A 23,028-nucleotide genomic window follows, 5' to 3' on the forward strand; every position below is an offset into this window, starting at 1 on the left:
AATATCTCTATCTTAGGACCCTTCTAGTAGGACAAATCACTTTTAAAGCGTTGGCTACATTAGGATAAACACAGTAAAGTAGGGCTGCTTCTTATGGTATTTCTTAATAAAAGATGATGGTATCATGCCAAGTTCATCTGAGTCAAACAATTTGGGGGGGAACCAATTTTATTTAGTCCGTATCCTCAGCTTTCTAAAGATCTGCCCTGATGCAGGGGTGGATTTTAGACTATTCAGTTAAGACTGCAAAAATGACAAATTCCATAAAAAGCTCTTATCTCAATTAGGCCTTTGATAGGTACTCAGGGAGTTCAAGATAATACTACTAGACAAAGAGAGTGCAGATGGACATCCATCAATGACTAACAAGAACATGTGTCTCCACCTCACCACCTTGGCTATAGTAAGAGTTCCTGCTTTGTTTCAAGGCTAACAATTTATTTCCTCAGCTCTCCTCATTTGCAGAAAGTATCTAAGAATTAAAAGCTGCTATTATCTTCTTTTCATAAAGACTTTATTAGATGATCTTTGGAGGCCTCCGAGATTTTATGCTTCTATTCATCTCTATTATTTCATATTTTAAATTTTGATTTGCAACCCATCTTATGGCAGAATAAAAATCTTCACTAGTCTCATTCAGACATTTTTTTCCTCTACTTGTTTTTTACTTTCTCCTGAAGTAGAGTAGAGGCTACTGACCTGTTCCTCAGCCAGTTCCAAAGCATATCAGTTTGTTTTAAACTATTTAGGGAATTTAAACGGTGGTCAGACCCTTTGTATTTACTCATATGCTCTCAGTACTATCATGAGAGCATACTAAATAAAGTTCCAGGAGATGATCTGGCTACTGAATACAGCTTAGACTACGAGATGATAAAATTACATATACTCAGCGGAAGTTCATTCAGCAAGTTCCACAGGTAGGTAGTACTTGCTAGAGAGTTTGGAGGTGGGGTCCTTACCACTGCTGCTCTTGGGAGAGCAGGTTAAGTCTAAAGTTGCATGGTAAAAGAGGCCATCTTCCAAAGATGGGGTCCTTAATGACTACTAGGTATCGAAGTTCAATAATTTAGTGACTTTGGTTCACTAGGAAGGATATAAGTTGTTGCACCACGAATTCTAGCTATTGGTGCACTGCCTATCAAAGCTGTGGACCTTAAAGTAAAGAGCAGGTGTGCACAAATTCCACTGGAAGCATCACCACACTTCATTCAGTTTCACTACAGGGAGGATGATCAGGTTAGGACATATGAATTAAAGGACATATCTTTTTAAGTACAATAAATGGAGAAAAATGTAAAGGAGCTAAATTTGGCTTCTGTTATTGGTAATAAGAAATAAGTTTCTTGGCCACACACATGCTAGCTAACCTTATCTCATGCTCTCACATATAGAAGTTTCCTGGAAGTGAATTCCTAGTTCGCTGATTTGCAGCAATTAGAATTCAGCAGGCCCCACGGGCACTAGTTCAGGTAGGATTTCTTCACTGCTGGTACGATGTTCAGCTCCCCTATCAGAAATGTGGAGATAATGCTAGAATCTATGAAACACCAATTCCTACTGTAGCCATTATGCTTAATATATGATAGCTGGAATTAAGTCTCCTGCTTTTTTTGTAAACACTTCAGTGCTGGCATGGGGGCAGGCCTTGAAAAAGTAATGATCTCATCTTTTCATGATATTGTTCATATAAATGATACCACTGAATTAAAAAAAAAATTGACATAGGGGCGCCTGGGTGGCGCAGTCGGTTAAGCGTCCGACTTCAGCCAGGTCACGATCTCGCGGTCCGTGAGTTCGAGCCCCGCGTCGGGCTCTGGGCTGATGGCTCAGAGCCTGGAGCCTGTTTCCGATTCTGTGTCTCCCTCTCTCTCTGCCCCTCCCCTGTTCATGCTCTGTCTCTCTCTGTCCCAAAAATAAATAAACGTTGAAAAAAAAAATGTTAAAAAAAAAAAATTGACATAGAAGAACTTCCCCATCCTGATAAAGAACTTCTTGGTAAAAACTTTACTTATCAGAAAACTAAACCTGGTATCATCTAGAAAAACAGAGATCTGATAAAATAAACTGACATTTAGGATATTTTGAATGTAAAATTGTATGTTCCTTAAGGAAAGGAACTACCTTATTTGTATATATTTCAAGCCTAGAAGAAGCTCTCTCACATAAACATTTGTTTAATCAAACTAAATCACAACCAAGGTAAAGGTCTATCCAGCCCTACCCAGCAAGTCATACGCCACAAAAATAAAAGTTCCTTATCTCTGTGCTTAAACTTAGTTCCCCTGGAAATATATGCCAAAAATTTTACTTCAGTCATCATGGATATAAATGTTCCTAAAATATTTTGCATTTTCCCAACTGTCTCAGTAAAAGGTACCCAATATGATTTGACCTTTTCCAGTGACTTGGGGATCATTATGAAATATGCTTTCTCAAACCCCAGCTGGTTTTTCTCCTTAATGTTAAGTGTCAAATGTCACTTCCTCTCTCTCTGTACTCACTAGTAGTAGGCTACTAGTAGTCATTCCAGCCTTTCCCCACCCTTAATTCTTTTCGGTGGTACAGAAACAAAAAGGTAACCCTGATAAGTATTCAATTCTTAAAAAAAAAAAAAAAAAAAAAAAGTACATACAAGTTCCAAGAAAAATTGTCAAGAAAAGCATGTGGTTTTAATGCTGAAACGTTGTGACACATATTATGGTGATGCAAAGGCACGCTTCCTCTCTTATTTATGGTTATATTTTAAGAGTGTTGACCTTTTGACAAATGGTAAATGTTTAGGCTTGGAGAGAAGTTGAATTTATTTGTTTCGTTAGAAAATATTTTTGGTAGGGCTGGTAAAATCTGTGTCCGCATGCAAAGCCATACTTGTTTCAAGTATAGCAGAAAACAGAAGCTAGAATCCTTGGGAACTTTAAAAATTAAAGATTTTATGTTACATTCCAGTAGCAGCATTTTATTTTAAACAAAATTTTTAATTTTTTTTTTATTTTTTAACATAATTCACTTTATTTTTTAATTTTTTTTTTAACATTTACCTATTTTTGAGAGACAGAGAGAGACAGAGCACAAGCAGGGGAGGGGCAGAGAGAGAGGGAGACACAGAAACTGAAGCAGGCTCCAGGCTCTGCTGATAGCACAGAGCCCGACGCGGGGCTTGAGCCCCTTGAACTGTGAGATCATGACCTGAGCTGAAGTCGGACACTTAACTGACTGAACCATGCCGGTGCCTCTTTAATATAATTTATTGTCAAGTTAGCTAACTACAGTGTATACAGGGGGCTCTTTGATTCAGGAGTAGATTCCCGTAATTTATCACTTACATACAACACCCAGTGCTCAACCCAATAAGCGCCCTCCTCAATGCCCATCTCCCATTTTCCCTTGCCTTCCACTCCCCATCAACCTTCAGGTTGTTTTCTGTATTTAAGAGTCTCTTATGTTTTTGCCTCCCTCTCTGTAACTATTTTTTTCTCCTTCCCTTCCCCCATGGTGTTCTGTTAAGTTTCTCAAATTCCATATGTGAATGAAAACATGTATCAGTCTTTCTCTGACTGACTTATTTCACTTAGCGTAATACCCTCCAGTTCTATCCATGTTGCTGCAAATGGTAGGATTTCATTCTTTTTTCATTGCTTAATAGTATTCCAGCGTGTGTGGGGGGGGTACACACCACATCTTCTTTATCCATTCATCAATCAACGGACAGTTGGTCTCTTTCCATAATTTGGCTGTTACTAGCACTGCTATAAACATTGGGGTACCTGTGCCCCTATGAATCAGCACTCCTGTATCCTCTGGATAAATTCCTAATAGTGCTATTGTTGGGTCGTAGGGTAATTCTATTTTTTTTTCTTAAATGTTTATTTATTTTTGAGAGAGAGAGAGAGAGAGGGAGAAGGAGAGAGAGAGAGAGAGAGAGAGAGAGAGAGGCGGGCAGTGCGAGCGGGGAAGGGACAGAAAGAGAGGGAAACACAGAATCCGAAGCAGGCTCCAGACTCTGAGCTGTCAGCACAGAGCCTGATGTGGGGCTTGAACCCGTGAACCGTGAGATCATGACCCGAGCTGAAATTGGACACTTAACCGACAGCCACCCAGGCACCCCTAGGGTAATTCTATTTTTAATTTTGAGGAACCTCCACACTGTTTTCCAGAGTGGCTGTACCAGTTTGCATTCCCACCAACAGTGCAAGAGGGTTCCCCTTTGTCCACATCCTTGCCAACATCTGTTGTTTCCTGAGTTGTTAATTTTAGCCCCACTGGCAGCATTTTAAAGTCAATCTTTGTTTTGGTACATGCAAAAGCAATTTTTCAATATTGAGGGGAGTAAAAATTGTGGGTAGTAAAATAATTTAGCAGACTTAGGTGAACTTTTTTTTTTTAATAAAAAGAAATTTCATATACCTGAGTATTATAGGCAGTATAGGTGAATACTATTTCATCAAACTTTACTATAGGATATGTGTTGTTTATGTATCAGGGCATAAGCAAAAATAAATTTCTTATTGTGGATTTGGCTGTAATTTCTTATAGTCAAAATTTGAAACTGGGGTGCCTGGGTGGCCCAGTTGGTTAAATGACAGACTCTTGATTTCAGCTCAGGTCATGATCTCATGGTCCTGAGATCCAGGCCCCACCTGCGTAGGGGCTCTGTGCTGAGTGTGATACATGCTTAAGATTCTCTCACCCTCTCCCTCTGCCCCTCCCCAACTCCCTTCATATGCATGTACTCCCTCTCTCAAAAAAAACGTTTGAAACCTACTTATTATAATGAGTTCTTCATGTTCTGTACAATATCTGCAACAGAAAAGAAATTTGTGCTTTTCATTACAATATTATTCTGCAACACACCATCACCAAATGAAAGTCATTAGCTCATAGGTCTCTAAATTGTACTGCTTCCAATGAAGTTTTAATATTGTATCTGGGAAGTGATTAGTACAATAAATTAAAACTAAAAAGAATCCTTTTTTTCTTAGAGACATTAAGAAAACCCAAAATAAACCATTATGTGCAGCTATTTCTAATGTTGCTACTAATTTAAAGATGCTTTTTCAAAAAAAAACTTCTAGGGAGGTGCCTGGGTGGCTCAGTCAGTTAAGCATCCAACTCGTGATTTGGGCTCAGGTCATGATCTCACAATCGGTGAGATCGAGCCCTGCACTGGGCTCTGCACTGTCAGTGGAAGCCTACTTGGGATCCTCTCTCCGTCCCTCTCTCTCTGCCCCTCCCCTGCTCTCTCTCACTCTCTCTCAAAATAAATAAATAAAATTAAAAAAAAACTTTTAGGGGTGCCTGGGTGGCTTAGTTGGTTGAGCGTCCAACTCTTGATTTCAGCTCAAGTTGTGATCTCGAGGTCCATGGGTTTGAGCCCCACATGGGGCTCTGCAGTGGCAGTGTGGAGCCTGCTTGGGAGTCTCTCTCTCTGCCTCTACCCCACTCATGGGCATGTGCTCTCTCTCAAAATAAGTGAATATTTTAAAAATATAATAAAAATAAAATTAAAAATTAAAGATGTTACTTTGCAACAAACTTTACCAGTTAAAATTAACTACATCATTTAAAAGTTGCCTAATAAATTTTCAGAAGTGCAATTTAATAGAGGTATCCCATAAGTTTATGGATAACTATTCTCTAGTTACATATGCATATTAAAATGCATGTGAAAATGAAAAATCTGATCATAATTCATATTTTTTGGATACTGCTGGGATTCATATTCTAATCAAATCTTAATTATTTCTCATCCTAACGAGAAGCTCCCATTCAACCCACCCTCCACTGTAAATAAAGCTTGTTGAAAGAACTTTTTGCTTTATAAAAAAAAACAACTCTCTGAACTTGCTATCAGCCAACTAGGAATTCCCAAGTAGTGACAGACTTGTACTACAATTGAAATGTAACTGAGGGAACAGTTTTCCAGTGAGCATTTTGGTGCTTAGTGCCACCCAGTGGCAGACCTCTGAGTATATGCCCTCCTTTACTGCTTGCTCATTTTGGTCTTCCAGGTATTGTAACAAAAAGCTCAGTACACAGAACTGCATAAAACACAGGCTCTCCTCCCAAGAAGCTGAAGTGAGAAAGTATCCAGGGTTTCTTTAGGCTAGAATCAAGCTAGGGAGAAATAATAATATATAGAAGAAAAAAAAAAAAAAAAGAATCTACAGTAAAGAAAAAAGAAACGCACAGTACTTTGGGGGTTTGGTCTGGCCTTAGCAAAGAACTGTTTTCATCACAAGCTTTTTCAAATACAAGACAGAAAATGAGCAGCTTTAACAAGCAATCACTTTGTGGTACACTTAACATCACTTTATTGAAACATTTGAAATTACTATAAAAAATATTCCAAACAGGAAGCTCCCTCATGAAGATCAGATATCAATATGAGTTTAATATGATCGGGAGATGAAATAAAACCTAAAAAACAAAAAATTTACCATGGAGCCTTTAATGAAGTCTGATAACATTTCTCTCTCAAACTTGAGTAGGGAGTACTCAGATATTCATTATCATAGCACACTATGTATGCATACATACGTTATGAATTCTTTTTCTGTGTATGCTAGTTTCAGAACACAAAAAGGTAAAAAGTCAAAACAAAAAAAGAAAACAATTTCTAACACACATCCTCGGTGGTTCTGGAACCTGGCCTCTTCTGACCATGCTGGCTAGACCCAGGGTGTTGGCAATTCTAGCGTAATCTGAAACAATTCGAGCTTCACTTTATGATCCAACCTCCATGAGACCTCTAAGGAAAATGTAGAAAATGCAGAAAACGTAGTCTAACTCTGCTTCCAAGTGTCAACTGAAAAAATTCTCTGGAAAACTCGTTTTCTTTTCTTTTAGAACTGCCAACACAAAGCAACAATAACTCAACCATCAGCCTGGTACAAACTACTCTTTCTCTCAACTTAGATGTCTAACACAGGAGAAAAAATTCTTTTCTCTAAAAGGGAAAGAGATGAGGTAAAGAAATTAATGGGAGACATAGAGAATAGAGATAGTTCTCGAAACTCGACCATGACCTTCCTTTTTCATCTAAAGAAGTAAGAAGAAATTAAGAAGCAGAATCTCCTCCTCAAATGATCAAAGCAATGCAGATGAGAATGGAGCAGCACAAGTGGCTCCAGATGAGAATGTAAAAACTTAATTCTACCTATAGAATAAAAATGCCTAGAGATGTTACAGCAGGGAACGATCAATAGTTGAAATAAGATACAGAACCGTAGCAAGCAATCCCGCCAAGATCAAGTCCCATTCCAACCCCATTTTTCCCACACGTTATTTTAGGATCACTACACCGTCATGTTGGGAAAAGCTACTCCACAGAAGGCTCTGATGATGTTTCACTCTCATTAAGAGGAGTTCATGGATATAATCCGTCTTGCTCTCTTCCTCTAGATCCCAGCTTTCCTCCCTGTCTAGACAGACTTGTGTATCTGAATAATCTGATTATCTTGACTTTGAAGCAAAAGAATGTGTGGGGAAGAGATTTGTAAATAAAGTAATGGGCATTACATGTTTCATTAGGTTAGGGTAAAGTAAATGTAATTTGCTATTTTTCAGTTTTCTTTCACTGAATATTACTTCCCTGGTAAAAGAAGAATATTTTATTGTTTTAATATTGTGTAAATGTTATAAAGGAAATATAAATGTATATAAGGGAAACTAATTATTAAAATGCATATATTTTTATCAATTAAAGGATAGAGGAAACAAATGAATAATTTAATGAACACACAAAGCTGTTTGAACCATATATAGGTAAAAATGTTTCCATACCCCAAATATCCTTGAAAACATTCCTTTTGTAGAGTCTGTTAAACATAATTCTGAAGTACATTAATAACAAATGCTATAAGTTACTTTGTAGGAAAATAGAAAAGAGTAGGAAAAAATTAAATAATAATATGAAGCAACTTGGAGATAATTTTGTTTAATTTCTACTCAAGGTCATATCTACTTGCTTGGTACTACAGAAATAAAAGTGAAATTGTGGGGGTGCCTGGGTAGCTCAGCCAGTTAAGCATCGGACTTTGGCTCAGGACATGATCTGCAGGTTTGTGAGTTGGAGCCCCGAGTCAGGCTCTGTGCTGACAGCTCGGAGCCTGGAGCCTACTTCTGATTCTGTCTCCCTCTCTCACTGCCCCTCCCCACTTGTGCTCTGTCTCTGTCTCTCAGAAATGAATAAACGTTAAAATATTTTTTTTCTTTTAAATGAAATTGTGGGAATCCCATGTAATGTATCAGCCTGGAGTCCTGAAAAAGGTAACAAAAGGTAAACCTAGAAAGGAAGACTAGGGGATTATTTTATAACAAAATTTCATCCAAAAAATGGTATGTCTGTTTATTACACGATCATCCAAATAACCTAAAAATGTTAGTGGTAATTTTTTTTTTAATTTTTCAGAAAACATGGGGATCTCGAGAAAAATGTTTACGGGATAAATGAGTATCTAGATTTAGAAATACTTCCAAGAACATTAAATGAAGTGAACATGGAGCCAATAGAAGGTTCCAATAATACTGTTTATTCTTTAATACATTTAAAGTATAAGCCCTTAAAGTGTTCTAAATTAGTTCATTCAGCAAATACTTACTGAGCATCCACCAAGTGCCATACAATGTATTAGACACTAAAACTACAGAACCTAAAACATTATCTTTTCCCTCACAAAGATTAAATCTATAAAAGAAACAGTGATTAAATGGGATTAAGTAATATATTGAAGAAGAAGTGATCTATTCAACCTTAGAGAAAATTGGGAAAGGTTTCAGGTTACTTCATATCTTAGAGCTAAAATAAAGTCAGGCTGTCCAGACAGACAAACAGAGAGAAGGTAATCCAGATGAAGGACACGGTAAAAACCAGACAGAAAGGGAGAGACTGCTCAACACATATACGGACTTGTGAACTATTGAAGAGTAAGGTAATAGGGCAGGCAAAGTACAGATGTGACTCGAGAGAAAGGCAGGAGTCAGGTCAAGGGGGTTTGCATGACACCTAAGTTTTATACAAGTCACATTCCAACAGAAGATGAGTACCAACGTATCCTTATCATCTACAACCCTAACGCAACTTGATCCATGTCAGGAAAAAAAACAAAAAAACAAAACATAGAGGGAGTAACTAAGTTCTTTCAGTTTCATGAAAACTGGCCTATATGGCTTTGTAGCTGCATTGTTCAAAAATAATCATTAGTTGGCACAAAAACAGACACATAGACCAATGGAATAGAATAGAAACCCCAGAACTAGACCCACAAACGTATGGCCAACTCATCTTTGACAAAGCAGGAAAGAACATCCAATGGAAAAAAGACAGTCTCTTTAACAAATGGTGCTGGGAGAACTGGACAGCAACATGCAGAAGGATGAAACTAGACCACTTTCTCACAACATTCACAAAAATAAATTCAAAATGGATAAAGGACCTGAATGTGAGACAGGAAACCATCAAAACCCTAGAGGAGAAAGCAGGAAAAGACCTCTCTGACCTCAGCCGTAGCAATCTCTTACTTGACACATCCCCAAAGGCAAGGGAATTAAAAGCAAAAATGAATTACTGGGACCTTATGAAGATAAAAAGCTTCTGCACAGCAAAGGAAACAACCAACAAAACGAAAAGGCAACCAACGGAATGGGAAAAGATATTTGCAAAGGACATATCGGACAAAGGGCTAGTATCCAAAATCTATAAAGAGCTCACCAAACTCCACACCCGAAAAACAAATAACCCAGTGAAGAAATGGGCAGAAAACATGAATAGACACTTCTCTAAAGAAGACATCCGGATGGCCAACAGGCACATGAAAAGATGTTCAACGTCGCTCTTTATCAGGGAAATATAAATCAAAACCACACTCAGATATCACCTCACGCCAGTCAGAGTGGCCAAAATGAAATCAGGAGACTATAGATGCTGGAGAGGATGTGGAGAAACGGGAACCCTCTTGCACTGTTGGTGGGAATGCAAATTGGTGCAGCCGCTCTGGAAAGCAGTGTGGAGGTTCCTCAGAAAATTAAAAATAGACCTACCCTATGACCCAGCAATAGCACTGCTAGGAATTTACCCAAGGGATACAGGAGTACTGATGCATAGGGGCACTTGTACCCCAATGTTTATAGCAGCACTCTCAACAATAGCCAAATTGTGGAAACAGCCTAAATGTCCATCAACTGATGAATGGATAAAGAAATTGTGGTTTATATACACAATGGAGTACTACGTGGCAGTGAGAAAGAATGAAATATGGCCTTTTGTAGCAACGTGGATGGAACTGGAGAGTGTGATGCTAAGTGAAATAAGCCATACAGAGAAAGACAGATACCATATGTTTTCACTCTTATGTGGATCCTGAGAAACTTAACAGAAACCCATGGGGGAGGGGAAGGAAAAAAAAAAAAAAAGAGGTTAGAGTGGGAGAGAGCCAAAGTATAAGAGACTCTTAAAAACTAAGAACAAACTGAGGGTTGATGGGGGGTGGGAGGGAGGAGAGGGTAGGTGATGGGCATTGAAGGGAGCATCTTTTGGGATGAGCACTGGGTGTTGTATGGAAACTAATTTGACAATAAATTTCATATAATAAAAAAAATTAAGTAAAATAACTATTTGAAGAAATTGCTGACTTAGTATTAAAACCACATGATGAAAATATCTAGGACCTCCAGGACAATGAACAGACTTCTGATAACTAATCTTTATTTGGCTATAAACACAGAAATTTGTGTCATTCTGAAAATTTCTGTTTTATGTGATTATTTTAATGTTCTTGAAATAACCAGATATTTTTACAAATTAAAAAAAAAGTCATATTTTCTTTTTTTTTTTTTTTAAGTCATATTTTCCACTGGGATGCCAATTCAAGTCTTCTGAGAACTCTCTGCCTCAGGACGTTACAAAGTCATTTTTCTAATTAAACGATTTAATAACGCCTTAATTTATTTACCAGAGCCGTCAATGTTTTTTAACTTCAAATACTCACCAAAAAACTAGCATTTCCAAACAATTACATTTTGTCACAGTAAAGAACAGCATTGTACAAAGATAAACAAAATAACATTGTTTTGCTTTTCCTCTAAAGAGCTGTATCTTTCAGAGCATACAGTTTTTGTCAGTGTGAGTAAAAGTGATTGTTTTCAGAATAAGCAGCTGGCGGGTAATCAACTGTTGTTACTAGCACTCTGGATATTTCCCATATCCAAATACTAATTCTGAGTACAGGTTTTGCTGCATTTCTTTAGAGCAAGACAAATTTAAAGGCTCGGATGTGCTTCTCTCAACAGGAGACAAAAAATTAAAACAGTGCTCTCTTTAATTTAGAATGTGACAAACAATGTAATTTGCTACCTTCCAAAAATTGTTAACTGCATTTCTGCATTCTTATTGGCTATCTCTGAGTCACAAAGCACTGGGGATCGTTTGTATAGAAAAAAACCTGCCTTTTTTTTTTTTTAATTGTAGTTTTGTTTTTCTAATTGTAATTTTTTTTTAATTTTTAATTCACTTTATCATTGACTTCTAAGGAAGAAATAAATCTAGGTTTCTTAGAGTACAATACTCATCTTCAAAAAAAATCTAAAGAATTCCAAAACGTAAACCCTAGTGTACCCACAGTACCAAGATTACTACCACCACAATTACTAAAAGATCCTGATGAAATTTTACTTCTTCTTTCACTTCTGCTATCTACAATAGAAAGGGTTCCTCCGAGGAAAGCTTTGTAAGATATAGCTCATTCTCATTTGTCTGTGATAATCTGGGTATCATTTCTGATAAGTGGCGTGACAAAAAATATAACCTTGCAGCTACTATCAATTCCAGCATTCTGTATGGGGCTGAATTAAGCACTTCCAGTACTTGGTTCCAGAATGCTACATCAGGAATAAGGAGGTGAGTTATTTTTCTATTTTCTTAAGTCAATGTATTCATACAAAATTGTGGATATATATGAATGAACCCCTATTTTATACAAAGAGCTATGTATTTTCAATTCAGAAAAGTACTAAAACATACATTCTAAGTGATCAGGCTCTATAACATACCTAATAAAAAACGATATATAACCATCAATTGGGAAGCCTAGAAAATACAGGCAAAGATTTTTGATCAGAAGATTATAGCTAATAGAGCTAATAGCCTATCAACCAATGACCACCCTTAGAAAGGAAATGCTCTTTGGGATGACATTCCAGTTATTTTTCCAGTAAGTGTGATGGCTTTATCCTTATCTATTTAACACTACCTTGACAGGTGATGCATATTTCTTATGAAACTTATATTTTATACATTACATGCTGGCATGACTAAACTGTCCTTTATAAACCATATTAGAAGTTTCACAATCAACTGTCACTGAGTTACTGCATCACAGTGTAACTTATCAGCTAATAATTTAGTTTCTGAAAGGTCAGTGTGATGTTTAGTTTTATGTGTCAACTAGATGGGGCTAAGACTTGCCAGAGAGCTGGTAAAACAGTATTTTGGAGTATGTCTGTGCAGGGGTTTCTGAAAGAGATTAGTGTTTGATTCAGTAGACTAAGTAAAAAAAGATCCACCACTCTTATCAACGTGTGTGGGCATTATCCAATTTGTTGAGTGCCCAAACAGATGAAAAGGTAAAGGGAAGGCAAATCCTCTCTCTCTTCCTGATATCCACCTTCTCCAGCCCTCAGACATCAGAGCTCTTGGTTCTTGGACCTTTTGATTCCAGGACTTTACACCATTGGCTTCCTTGGTTCTGAGGCCTTGGGACTCACACTGAATTATACCACTGGTTGTCCTAGTTCTCCAGCTTGCAAACAGCAAGCTGTGAAAAACTTCAAGGCCTAATACAGTTAGCATCTTTGACATCTTTATCCTTATTCTGTTTTACACCAATGGTAAAAAGTGTAAAACATCAATGGCTAATTCCTGTTGCGTATTTAATCTGTGCAAGGCACTAACTGATAAGCATTTCACATTGATTATTTCATTTGATCTTCATAACAATCCTATGATGTAGGGAACATTATAATTCCTATTTTACAGATAAAGGAATTGAGGCACACAGAAGTAAAACAGCTTGCCCAAGATCACGCCACTAATGAGCAATAAAAAATAGCATCCAGGTCAGATGGGCTGCAGACGCTTCTGGAAGTAATAGCACAATGGCTGCCCAAGAAGAATTCCAAGTCCAGTCCAAACTTGAATTGGCTGGCAATGGTGGCAAAGGAAAAATGAAACATCATCGTGAAACATCATCTGATGGGCGAATGTGAGCAGTACATAGCCACCTTGGGTGTTGAGGTCCATCCTCTCGTGTTCCATACCAACAGAGGACCTATTAAGTTCAATGTATGGGATATGGCTAGTCAGGAGAAATTTGGTAGGCTGAGAGATGGCTATTACATCCAACCTCAGTGTGCCATCACAATGTCTGATGTAACATCAAGGGTTACTTACAAGAATGTGCCTAACTGGCATAGAGGTCTGGTACGAGTATGTGAAAACATCCCCATTGTGCTATGTGGCAACAAAGTGGACATTATGGACAGGAAAGATAAGGCAAAATCTATCGTCTTCCACTGAAAGAAGAACCTTCAGCACTGTGACATTTCTGCCAAAAGGTAACTACAACTTTGAAAAGCCCTTCCTCTGGATTTCTAGAAAACTAATCAGAGACCCTAACTTGGAGTTTGTCAAACTTCTCTCCCAGGTGAGGATGATGACGTATGAGAAAGTGCAGCTGGACCCCAGCATCGGAAGTCTGGTTTCATAGGCACCTGCCCTGTGACGTCAGTGGTGCAGGGTGTTGCCACTTTATTGTACAGCTGAGCAGAACATATGCTTCATCTCTGGGATGCTGAAGGAAATGAATGGGCTTCGGAGTGAATGCGGCAGTTTAAAAAACACCTTCATATTTTGAACCTGCATATTTATCTGTTTTGGAATGCAGTTGTTTCCTGAATTTCAAATAAAAGACTGCTGTAGTCACATCACAGTATCCAGTGGTGAAATCTCATTTGTCACTGTCATTCCCATTCCTTTTTGTTTAAAGTCAGAATAAAGTTATTTCAAATGAGAAAAAAAGGGGGGGGGGGTGTATTCAAATGTATGCAGTCTGTTTCCAGACTTGAATTAAAATCAATGTTTCTATCCTGTAAACTGAGGTCTCATATTTTTGTTGTTGTTGTTAAGTTTATTTATTTATTTATTTGGGGAGGGAAAGAGAGACAGAAAAAGAGAGGGAGAGAGAGAATCCCAAGCTGGTTCCACACTGTGAGCACAGAGCCCAATGTGGGGCTCGGATTCACGAATCTTGAGATCATAACCTGAACCAAAGTCAGACACACTTAACTGTGTGTCTTAACACCCAGGCACCCTCAAGGCCTCATATTTTTCATAACTAAGACAAGACAGAAACCATTAGGAACAACATGAATAAGGAGTCATTAGCTTTAAATGGCTATAATAAATACTCTGTTGTTTATTTGTGAAGAGTTAAAAAAAAAAACTTGTACAATAAACTAGGACCTTATTCATTAAAACTATGTCTACATGGTGAGGTATAATGAAAAAATTTTTTAACATTTTTCTAAGATGAGAATCAATTTAAACATTTTTACATGTACGTGTTTTTTAAAAATGCATTATACACCTAAGCAGAAGCCTTACCACTACACTACACAGTTTAACAAAACTTTATTGCTCATCTACTATGCACTCCGATACAAATTAGGTAACTATACGTGAACTCTAAACACGGTAAGCTCACATAAATGAAATATATATAATAAAAAATAATAATGTGAATAAAGAGTAAGGGAGCTATTTACAAAGTGGAAGAGTGGCACATTGGGCTGGAATGATTCATTCTGCCAGAGAGGGCACAAAGAAAAGTAAGCCTTCCAGGAAAGATAACATCCTCAGCTAGCACTTAAACGTCATCTTGGCCAGAGATCTTGAACAGAGAAAATAGTATGTATAATTAGGCACAAAGGTGTAGTTAGCATTGTATGACAAGTCAAAAGACTTCAAGGAGGTGGTATGGCTGCAGAACAAAATTCAAGGCAGGAAGCAGGAAGAGAGGAGCTGAAATCCAGCTAATCCTAAAACTCCATTAGAAGCATTCAGACTCATGATGAGGATCCGCTAAAGGGGCAAGAGGACTAATAACTCTACCACATTTGCATCCCTGAGTTGTGTCTCTACCATCAAAAATAAACATTCAATGACAGTATTTTCCTAAATTTTGCAGTGAACCACTTCCCATCCCGAACTAAAAATGTTCTTAAAAAAAAAAAAAAAAAAAAGTATTATAGTTTCTAGTTAATAAAGACTGGACTGAACCAAAAATTACATAGCATAATAATGCAATAAACCTTAGAATCAGCAAATTTTGGTTTACTTTTAATTTACTGGCAAGAAATTAATGAAATATTACAATAATATTTCCTTTTTGTTGGAACAGTCTGCAATTATTACGATTTAGTTCTGGGTCAAATCTTAAAATGGCTTAAATTCAAACTATTATAAAAAAAAGATATAACTCTGAAGAGCAAGAAATCATTTGACTTCAACTCTAATTTATTTCCCATCTAAAGGCAATTAAGAGTTTCGGTTTGGAACCGATTATACAATAGTAACAACACCTATCATTTCCAATGTGCTCTACATTTCCAAAGCCTTCTGGAGTTATTATTTTATTCCTTTAATAAGTTTATTATAGAGGTGTCATTTCTTTCATGAAATGCACGAAGCAGAGACAAAATTCAGGCACATCAGGAGTCTGTTCCCGCTGAATAAATCATCCAAGATCAAGCTATGTCAAATACATGAAGTAATATCCCATGTCTATTCTCTAAGATACACGCAAGAAACTACATGACACTCAGGTCTGAGGTAGATCAGTAAAAGTAACATCAAGGCTTATTTTATACAGGCCTCAATGTGGCTCTTTTGCCAAGGCCATCCCAAACCAGATTTGTAAACACAGTATTAAAAGCATTAAAAAACCACACCTTTAGAGCAGCACTGACGATAGTGAGGGATGTCCTATGGCAAACTTTGTTTTACTTATCTGACTTAACCCGCTCCAGGGAGACAAACTGCTTACAGGTGACGGAATCAGCTTGTTATAGAAGAGAAATCCCGATGTCAACATAAATATAAATATACATGTAATATTGATAATGGAAGAGTAAAGGCATAAAACTGAAGGTTAATGTTTCCATTCCTAGATTAGATCAAGCAAGATTCCACTATTAAGCCACAGTTCAAGATTCCCAACTTCTACCTGCAAACTCTTAGAACCAATAACAATCACTTTTATCCTAGTCAATTTTGTTTACAACCTTATTAAAACCGTGAATCGTGAAACCGATGCTGTCTCCCTCTCTGTACTGGCTGTTAAAAACTTAAAGGTCAATTTTGTAGCAGATGAATGAGACTTAACCTGCTCCTCTCTTGCTTGCCTTCACCAACTTCACCTTCATTTTGCTTTTGTCCTCACTTTTTTTAAGCTGGATGACTTGTGTCAACTCTCTTAAAGCCTTTCTGAAATAAGGGAGAATTTAAGGTAGATAAACTAAAAAAACAGTAACAAAAAAATGAAAAAAGCAAACATTACCTTTACATCAAAATTACAATCAAGTCTTCTAATTAACACGATGAAAGTGCCAGATGAATTATCTTTTAATGGTGGAGGCACTATGGGTTCACAGGCATTCTCTGGTTTTGAATTAATCAAAAAACCCTGTAAAAGAATTGGCAAGAAGTTTTTTCTTTGTTAAACTCAAGAATTCAATACAACTTACTTCTACAAATATCTTTTAAATATGTTTCATGTATTTTGCATTATGCTAGATGAGTTATCTGGGAGCTGTAACAATTCCTACCCTCCAAATATTCACAATCCAAGGACTTCTAAAGGAGTATTTGATTTCATAAGCATTTAGTTTGTTAAAGTAAGTTCCATTTCTACTATTAAAGTTCTCTTTTTGATCACACATAAGCCCATCACCCCAAAGACAACCACTGTTATCATGTTGGTGTATTTTCCAATGATGACTGACATTTCTAAACCAAGTAAATACTTTTTTAAAATTAACTTTTACACTTTTTTCATGTTATCAAGCAATGAAAATGCACAGCATTTCTGGCAAATTTGTTCTATAGAAATACTAGCCTGAGTATATAAAGGCGTATGTAGAAAGATGCTCCATGCTATGCCGTGTTTAATCGTAAAAGCTGGGAATCATGCACGTCAATAAGGTAGCCATTTAAAAACATATATACAATAGAAAAATAATGCAGCCATTAAAAAGAATGAGGTAAATCTATGCACACTAAATTGAGAAGGTATCCACAAGATAACTATTAATTTAAAAAGAAAATAGCAAGTTGCTTTCCCAGAAATACAGGATGGTTTGACATCAGAAAATAACATGAAATGTTACATTAACAGATTAGAACATAAAAATCAAATGGCTATCTCAACGGATGTAATAACTGAATAAACACATAAACAGATAACAGAATTCAATGAATTTATAAAAAAGTAAGCAATTAAAGCTATGACACAGTTTCTTTAACAATAGTCCAAATGGTATGTGAAGGGCTCACACCAACCACCTATTCCACAGGACATGGCAATTTCTCCGGCCGAAAGTTGCGTGGACTGGCTTGTAAAGGGGAATGTTTTTGCAAATGTTTCAGGAATAAAATGCAGCATACCTTCATTTATTCATAAAATAGTTTGCCTTCTGGATTCCATAGAGCACTTGGTTTTTACTTTGCAGGGAAATAGAACTGCGGTTATCCTTCTAGCAATGAGTATTTGCTTCAATCATGTTAAATTTACACCCTGCTGCTTTTCTGTGCCTGTCTGCACAAACAGTAACTTCTTGCTTTAATGAAAAATCACATAATGCAATTCTTTTCAAGACACTTAGAACAGCGATTAAACTCAACCCATGTAGTATGAGCAAGGCATATAACTCAACGAAAGTGAAGACAGTATGAACAGTTAAGGCCAAATTTCCTGTGTCTGGTGATGTCAATTCCATCATGATTGCCACCTAGTGGACAGCAATTGAAAGACACATTCCAATTTCAGAGATGTTAAAACAAGGGGTTAATAAAATAAATGCATCTTAGAATCAATGAATTTATGGTATGTACAGATACACACAAAAAAAAAAAAAGATCTACAAGTGAAACTAGAAAAGGGTTTTTGTTTTTTATAACTTCTATATTGTTATATCTGTTATGGCAAATGTATTATTTTTAAACATAAGAAAATTTATAAAAATCAAATACACATAAGCCAAAAGCCCAAAAAACAATCTAGTTGCATTAACAGAAAATTGAGTAAAGCCTTAAAAAATAGGTTTTTTTCTTAAATTATTAAACATTATCTTTCCTGCGGACTATGTTAAAAGAATAACTTGCTATTAATTCCTATTCTTCCCTGAGATATGAGTCACTTAAAACTAAACGCAAACTTAGTTTGTATCATCCACAAAGTACACAAGGTAATATAATGGGCTTTGTCAATTGATTTGGCACAACTCTCTAGGCTCTTGAATAAGAATATCAAACAAGGTGCTGCTTTAAGCCAGGTCCACATGCCTAGTGTCACCTCCCTGGGCCAATCTTTTCTTATTAAAAAGATGCTTGCGGGGTACCTAGGTGGTTCAGACTGTTAAGCATCCAAGTTCAGCTCAGGTCATGATCTCACAGTTCATGGGTTCAAGCCCTGCATCAGGCTCTGTGCTGACAACTCATAGCCTGGAGCCTTCTTCGGATTCTGTGTCTTCTCTCCGCCCCTCCCCTGCTTGTGCTCACTCTTTCTCTCTCTGTCTCAAATATAAATAAACGTTAAAATAAAAGGGGAGGGGGCGCCTGGGTGGCTCAGTCAGTTAAGCCTCCAAGTTTGGCTCAGGTCATGATCTCGCGGTCTGTGAGTTCAAGCCCTGCATGAGGCTCTGTGCTGACAGCTCAGAGCCTGGAGCCTACTTCAGAGTCTCTCTGCCCCTCCCCCACTCATGCTCTGTCACTCTCTGTCAAAAATAAACATTAAAAAAAAAAAAAAAAAAACGATGCTTGCTCTGTAATTAAAGATCCTCCTCATTTCTACCTTCTGACAGTGGCACTTTATGCCAATATGTAGGATATTCAAGAAAACTACCAGTGCCTACGAGACTTAGGAACTAGATGTCCATCTATTCTCTCTTCGTTGTAATTGCCTGATGTTTAAACAATGCTGGACAAAAATTGTGCATGCAGACTGGCACCTCAGTATCATCAAATGTATAATGCAGTAGGCTCACTACATATAAATATGCTGATTTCTTTTGAAATCTTTTATGACTATACATAAAGCAAAGTGCACCAAATATAATTTTCCAGTTTGATGAATTTTCACTAACTGAACACACATGTATCAGGAAACAGAACTCCGAAAGTTCCCTTCATCCTCCCTGCCAGTCACTAGTCCTCAAACCCCATTCCTAATGTCACCACATAGTTTTCTAACAGCTTGATTTTTTGCCTAATTTTATACTGGAGATAAACAGAACCATACAGTATAGTAAGTGGTCTTTTAGACTTCTTTCTCTCAATGCTGTACTTGTGAGATTCATCCCTACTGCTGAGCAACCACACTGTCGAGACACTTGGCAGATCTTTCGCTGCCATTTCTATACAATGTTACATTGTGTGACGATGCCAACATCTATTCTACTGCTGATGAGCATTCCGGGAATTTCCAGGTAGGAGCTGTTACAAACATTCCACGGACACTAACACAGGTGCACATCTGTTAAGTATGTACATAAAAGTAGAACCATAGGCTATCAAGCTGGATCAGAGCGTATCAAGCTTTGGTAAATCCTGCCAAGCAGTTTTCCAAAGTAGTTTGGGTTACCACTTTTTAACTAGAATATTCAAAATCATCTAAACATAAAAATTATACCGAATGTAATTTTGCTTGAATGCTTCAGGAGGTATTTAGAACTACAGTATTTCAGGATAAAAATTATGAAAACATCACTTTTGTTGATAAATTATACTGATTAATAAAATCATAGAGAATTTGATAAAGTGGTTTTGTTTAAAAGATTGTGTCAGGCTGAAAAGAGCCTTAACTTTCCTTCCCTTCAGCTTGCACGGATGTTAAGCTACATAAATAGTAAAATTAAGAAGAGCATATGTAGTTATAATGTCAACAGAAATGTTGAAAGCAAGACAGCAGTACATCCTTCTCTTTGCAAGAGTAAAAAATAAAAGAAGGAGAAAGTCAGAGAAGGGTGAGTTGTTTTGTTAGTATCTGAAGTTGTAAATTAACTAATTGCAGTAACAGCAAGCAGTTAACATTCGTTGAGCCTTAGCACTCAACACTGTGTCAGGCACTATGCCCTTTCAGTATTCTAAATCAGTTAATCTATGCAATGACCCAAGGAGGTAGCTACTATTATTATTATTATCCTTATTCTAAAGATGAGGAAACTAAGTCTCAAAAAGGTTAGGTAACTTGCTCAAGGTTACATAGCAGGCATGCAGTCCCAGAAAGTTCTCAACCACTAAGCTATACTCCTCCCGTAAGAAGTCAAAACAAACCAGAACAAAACAACCTCGACTAGGTGAAAAACAAAATGGGCAACAAAAAGAAGAATGAACATTTACAAAAATGAACAAGCCAAAATGTTAGTATAAAAGGCAATTAAGGCTGATTCCAAAATCTGATGTAAATACTTTAAACAGCGAAGATGCCAGGGGTGCCCAGGTGGCTCTGTTTGTTGAGCGTCCGACATCGGCTCAGGTCATGATCTCACGGCTCATGGGTTCAAGCCCCACATCAGGTTCTGTGCTGACAGCTCAGAGCCTGAAACCTGCTTCAGATTCTGTGTCTCCCTCTCTCTCTGCCCTTTCCCTACTCAAGCTCTGTCTCTCTCTGTCTCTCAAAGATAAGTAAACACTGAAAAAAATTTTTTTTAAACAACACAGATGTCAAAGGAAACTGCCATAATTTTGACATTCAAACATAGACCAGAGTTATACCAATCAGACTTTATTAGCTAATGTTTTCCTAATGTGAGTGAGAGAGATGGATTTATTCCTATCAACAACTTTCAACAATGTTAAAAATATCCACTGTTCTTTTCTCTAATTCTATATTAGATCATTCTTCCAAAATTTATCCATAATTTTCACATACAGGATACATTTAATGTTTTTGTCACAAACGGTTAGAGATTATGCTCTTCTTATACAGTAAAATATCCTTTAACCACTACTCTTATCATATTACTTTAAATTCCTTTAACACTACTCTGAATACAGTGGTCACATTTCATTGTAAATAAGAGGATGGATAAGACTGAGTCCCTACCCAAGTAATTAATATCTGGAAAGAACTAACAGATCCAGTAAGAGAAAACAGAATATAAACAACATACAGTATAACTGCATAGAACAGAGAAAGCCATTCTAACTATGGGAGGCAGTAGCAGAAAAAGTGGCATTTGACTTGGTTCTTAAACTTTAATTTGAGGTCAAACACTGAATACACTACTATATGCAGAAGGTATATAGTAGGGTCTTAGTGGAAAAACCAGTGAAATCTTAAAGAAGTCGGTACTTTATTTAATATATTGTAAAAATATTAATTTCTTAGATTTGATAAATGTACCACAGTTATATAAAACGTTAACATTAAAAGAAACTGAGTAAACAGTATATGAGAACTCTCTGTACTATTTTTCTATAATAGGTTTTCTATATAGCCTTTCTATAAGCCTAAATGTATTTTAAAAATTTGTTTTAAATAAATCAAACACATCAACAACAGTAACAACAAGAAAGTAACAACAGGAACTACCACTCTTCAGCCTGTTCTAGACAGTACACTTCCAGTGATGCACTGTAATTGATGTATTGATGTTTCTGGCAAACAAATCAGTTTTGTCAACAAATTTTTGACATATGTTGCTACTAAGCTATTTTTCTCCTCTTTTCAGCATGTTTCTTTTAAGACTCCAGGGCGAAACATTAGTATTTTAACCATTCCAAGCTTCATGCCATTTGCAAATTTGATAGCCATACCTTCCATGTCTTTCTGCACATCATTGAGGAAAGCACTGAATAAGACAGAAATTTGAGGGTTATATACTAATTAAAAGTTAATCCCTTAACTGAATTATAAGAAAAGGTTGTTTAAAAACCTCACAAATTAAGTATTACATTTGTAGCATTCTTCAAATCAGTACCTGAATATCTTTCATTTCAAAGTTACATCTCATATACTGTTAGAATCCTCCCCAATAGCTTTTTTTGGTTATATATTTTATCAGTGAGTTAGATTTTAGAGCTTAATATCTGACTAAAAGATGTCACAAAAATAAAATAAGCCCATAAATAACTGAAAACATTAAAAAATACTTAAAAATGCTATCAGCAAATACTATTTAGACCAACTATATAATTTTTAACACATTATTTCTGAAAAAGTTCAAAAGCATTGGTAACAAAATTTGGCTCATGTTAATATTCTAGGACTGTCAAAGCTTAAAAAATAAAAAAAGTCCCAGACTACTATATGTTTATTAATTGCACTGAGATTAAGAATAAGGAAAAAAGGCATAAAGATTTATACAATGTCAATATGCAATTATAAAATCACCCATCTTGATAATGTACTCCAATAAGAATTTTTGAGTAATTTGTTTAGATTTGATAATTAGCATTCACTAACTACCTAGTAGATGCTAAGATGAACTTCCATTTCCCAGCCATGACAGAATAACAGGGGCTAGTTTCATCCTCTTGCTTTAAATAACTAGCAAATTAAACAAAAGGTGTGAAATATCAACTTTCAAAGAATGGACCACAGCACAAGACAGCAACTGCTGAGAAGAAAGAAATAAATGCAATGAGCCCTACAAACAGCTCAACTCAGTATCTAGAGATTCTAGGCCTCAGAATGGGGCAGGGGAACCCAACAGTTGAGTGGTCTCAACGAGTTGAGGAAACAGAGCTCAGGG

The 23,028-nt window shown here is 36.7% G+C and overlaps 2 protein-coding genes and 1 pseudogene across 7 annotated transcripts in view; 2 read left to right on the top strand and 1 right to left on the bottom strand.

Moving 5' to 3' along the window:
- Positions 1–13,988, top strand: part of PFN2 (profilin 2) — a 103,290-nt gene extending 89,302 nt beyond the window's left edge. The window contains exons 6-7 of the transcript XR_006718652.1: positions 11,812–11,896; positions 13,701–13,988. The gene's annotated coding sequence lies outside the window, so the exon portion shown is untranslated. The remainder of the gene's footprint in view (positions 1–11,811; positions 11,897–13,700) is intronic.
- Positions 1–23,028, bottom strand: part of RNF13 (ring finger protein 13) — a 165,179-nt gene that overhangs the window by 80,047 nt on the left and 62,104 nt on the right. For 3 of the 6 annotated variants that reach the window (XM_045503293.1, XM_045503294.1, XM_045503295.1), the window contains exon 4: positions 16,614–16,739. The exons of 2 other annotated variants lie outside the window; for them this stretch is intronic. In XM_045503293.1, the coding sequence (XP_045359249.1) occupies positions 16,614–16,739 (126 nt within the window). Of the gene's footprint in view, positions 1–16,613; positions 16,740–23,028 lie in introns of those variants that run through there. One more of the 6 variants, XM_045503297.1, reaches the window with a different exon arrangement.
- Positions 12,781–13,988, top strand: LOC123611407 (annotated as a pseudogene).

The sequence above is a fragment of the Leopardus geoffroyi genome, chromosome C2, assembly GCF_018350155.1.
Source record: "Leopardus geoffroyi isolate Oge1 chromosome C2, O.geoffroyi_Oge1_pat1.0, whole genome shotgun sequence".
Taxonomy (NCBI): domain Eukaryota; kingdom Metazoa; phylum Chordata; class Mammalia; order Carnivora; family Felidae; genus Leopardus; species Leopardus geoffroyi.